This window comes from Hyposmocoma kahamanoa, unplaced genomic scaffold, assembly GCF_003589595.1.
Source record: "Hyposmocoma kahamanoa isolate Upper Pololo Valley unplaced genomic scaffold, ASM358959v1 160, whole genome shotgun sequence".
Lineage (NCBI taxonomy): Eukaryota > Metazoa > Arthropoda > Insecta > Lepidoptera > Cosmopterigidae > Hyposmocoma > Hyposmocoma kahamanoa.
In genome coordinates, this window is record NW_020653575.1 from 7915854 (window position 1) to 7917999 (window position 2146).

Below are 2146 nucleotides of genomic sequence, written 5' to 3' on the forward strand. Positions count from 1 at the left end.
TTGAGACCACTTTCGATGCCCTTTTTTAAGCCATGAATATAGTCTCTGAATCCGATAAAATGTGGATATTTATGTATGTGAATGTTTTGTACTGGAGAAGTTTCTTGTTTATTATTATTATCAAATTCAGCTTTGACGTGGAAAATACTTATGTAGTTCTTTTTAAGTTGATTGACTGTTTCTTTATTGTTTGTAGACTGATTATCGATATCACTAGTAACAGTAAAAATATCAGTATTAGTGGCATTATTCAAAGGTTTAGTTAAAGTAAAATTAGTAACAATAGGACCAAGTATGTTTTCAGTATTAGCAATGTCGTCTATGATTTCCGTGACTTCGTACTGAGATTGAGGTGTCTCTGTTTGATCAGTGAAAGTTGATGTTTTTTCTTCATCGTAGAGTCTTTGCTCATCATTTGATGATGAGTCGTAGTATTCTTCTGATTCTGTGTGATCGTAATATTCATTATCTTTGTGCAATGTTGACACTGCGGTTACGCGACTGATCTGAAACAATATTGATTTTAATTTGTTACAGTACCAACATTCATCAAACAATTAATTTTACTTTTGTAAATATTGGACTTTAGTATGAATATTATCAATTATAAATTTAACCAATTTTACCACTGTAAATTATACATTTGTAATTTATGAATATATAGACCGATTCAGGAACAAAGATTCGAAGAAGAATGAGTTTTATCGATGTAGCCAAGGTGCAAGCAGAAAGTGGAAATGGGTAGGCCATATATGCCGTAAACAAGATTACCAACGGGTTAGAAGGGTTAGGGGCTGGCAACTCAACACGGACATGTTACTCAACATTGGGTAGGCAGAGGTTGACAAAGAAGCAGAAGAATTTACAAAGGTTTCTGTAGAAATCAATACCACCACTAAATAAACTATAATGTTTCTGAAAATAAGTTCGAATTATAAAAAGAGCGATTTTCATTTCTTGACTATATTGGTTTCAACGTACATTATGTTTTTATGTATATTTTCTATAGGACTTACCAAAAACATAGTTAAAATTATTTTGTATTCCATGTTCGTATCGACAATTAGTCCGGCGCTTTGGAAGGTTCTCTCACCGACTGCCACAGCGAGCTAATTACCGACAAAAAAGTGACAAAAAATGCGGGCGTTTTTACCAATTCATTATCCGATCAAATAAATTAAACATTTCACTTTTTACCGACCCATTTACTGTACACGTAGGTAATGGTGTTGGTGGCCTTTTGAAGGGTTTTTTATAGGCAACGTTGTGAGTCACTCGATTGTGTGAATAAAATTAGTAAGAGTTCGGTGAGTTGGTAACCCGAGGGCCCTTAAATTCATTGTAACAGTCTATAGACCCTGGACTTGGCGAGACAATTTAGTGTAACGCATGAGATTGGAATTTTTAAGCTTAAAGGATATGCCCGAGTCATTTCTGCGGTTACATACCTAGTTACTTTATGTGGGGCGCACTATAAGTTTCCGGAATTAATAAGAAAAAAATACTACAAATGGTCAGAAATGAATTAATTGTTTCTCAAAATAGTCTCCGTTAGCGTTAATGCACGTTTTCATATGAATGAACCAATTTTGAAAACATTTATGTCACTTCTCCGTGACAATATCTGAAACAAATTTTTCATACTCTTCGAGAGCCTCTTCAGGTGGTGAAAATCGTTTACCGCGTAACTGGCTCTTAATTTTTGGAAATAAATAAAAGTCACAAACTTTACGCAGGATGGCTTATAAGGTCAACGTTGTTCACCTTCAAAAAATCATTTGAGAACTGGCATGATCGTGGTGCAAGATGATACGGCGTTTACGGTTATTTTTACGGAGTTTGTTAATAACTTCCGGCAAACAAATGGTCGTGTACCAATCACTAATCACAGTACAACGATTCTCCAAAGCAACAGTAGCCACGTGTCCAGTTTTATTAAAAAAAAGAAGCAATCATCCGCTTAGAGGCACGCGCGCCGCTTTGGTTGGTTTCGACTCATCTCGAAAGACCCATACACTCGATTGCTGCTTTGTTTTGAGATCGTAACTATCCAATTCCATATTTCGTCACCAGTTACTATGTCCCACACCGAATTTGACGCCCCTTCGTTGAATCTGGTAAGCATGGCATTGCACCAAGTCACGCG

The 2146-nt window shown here is 35.9% G+C and overlaps 1 protein-coding gene across 1 annotated transcript in view; it reads right to left on the reverse strand.

Annotated features, from left to right (window-relative positions):
* LOC113225481 overlaps window positions 1-1147 on the reverse strand; it is a 13430-nt gene extending 12283 nt beyond the window's left edge. Inside the window, exons 1-2 of the mRNA XM_026457800.1 lie at window positions 1017-1147; window positions 93-506 (exon numbers count right to left, since the gene is read on the reverse strand). Of these exons, the coding sequence (XP_026313585.1) occupies window positions 93-506; window positions 1017-1049 (447 nt within the window). The 5' untranslated portion in view covers window positions 1050-1147. The remainder of the gene's footprint in view (window positions 1-92; window positions 507-1016) is intronic.
* Between the last annotated feature and the right edge of the window lie 999 nt (window positions 1148-2146).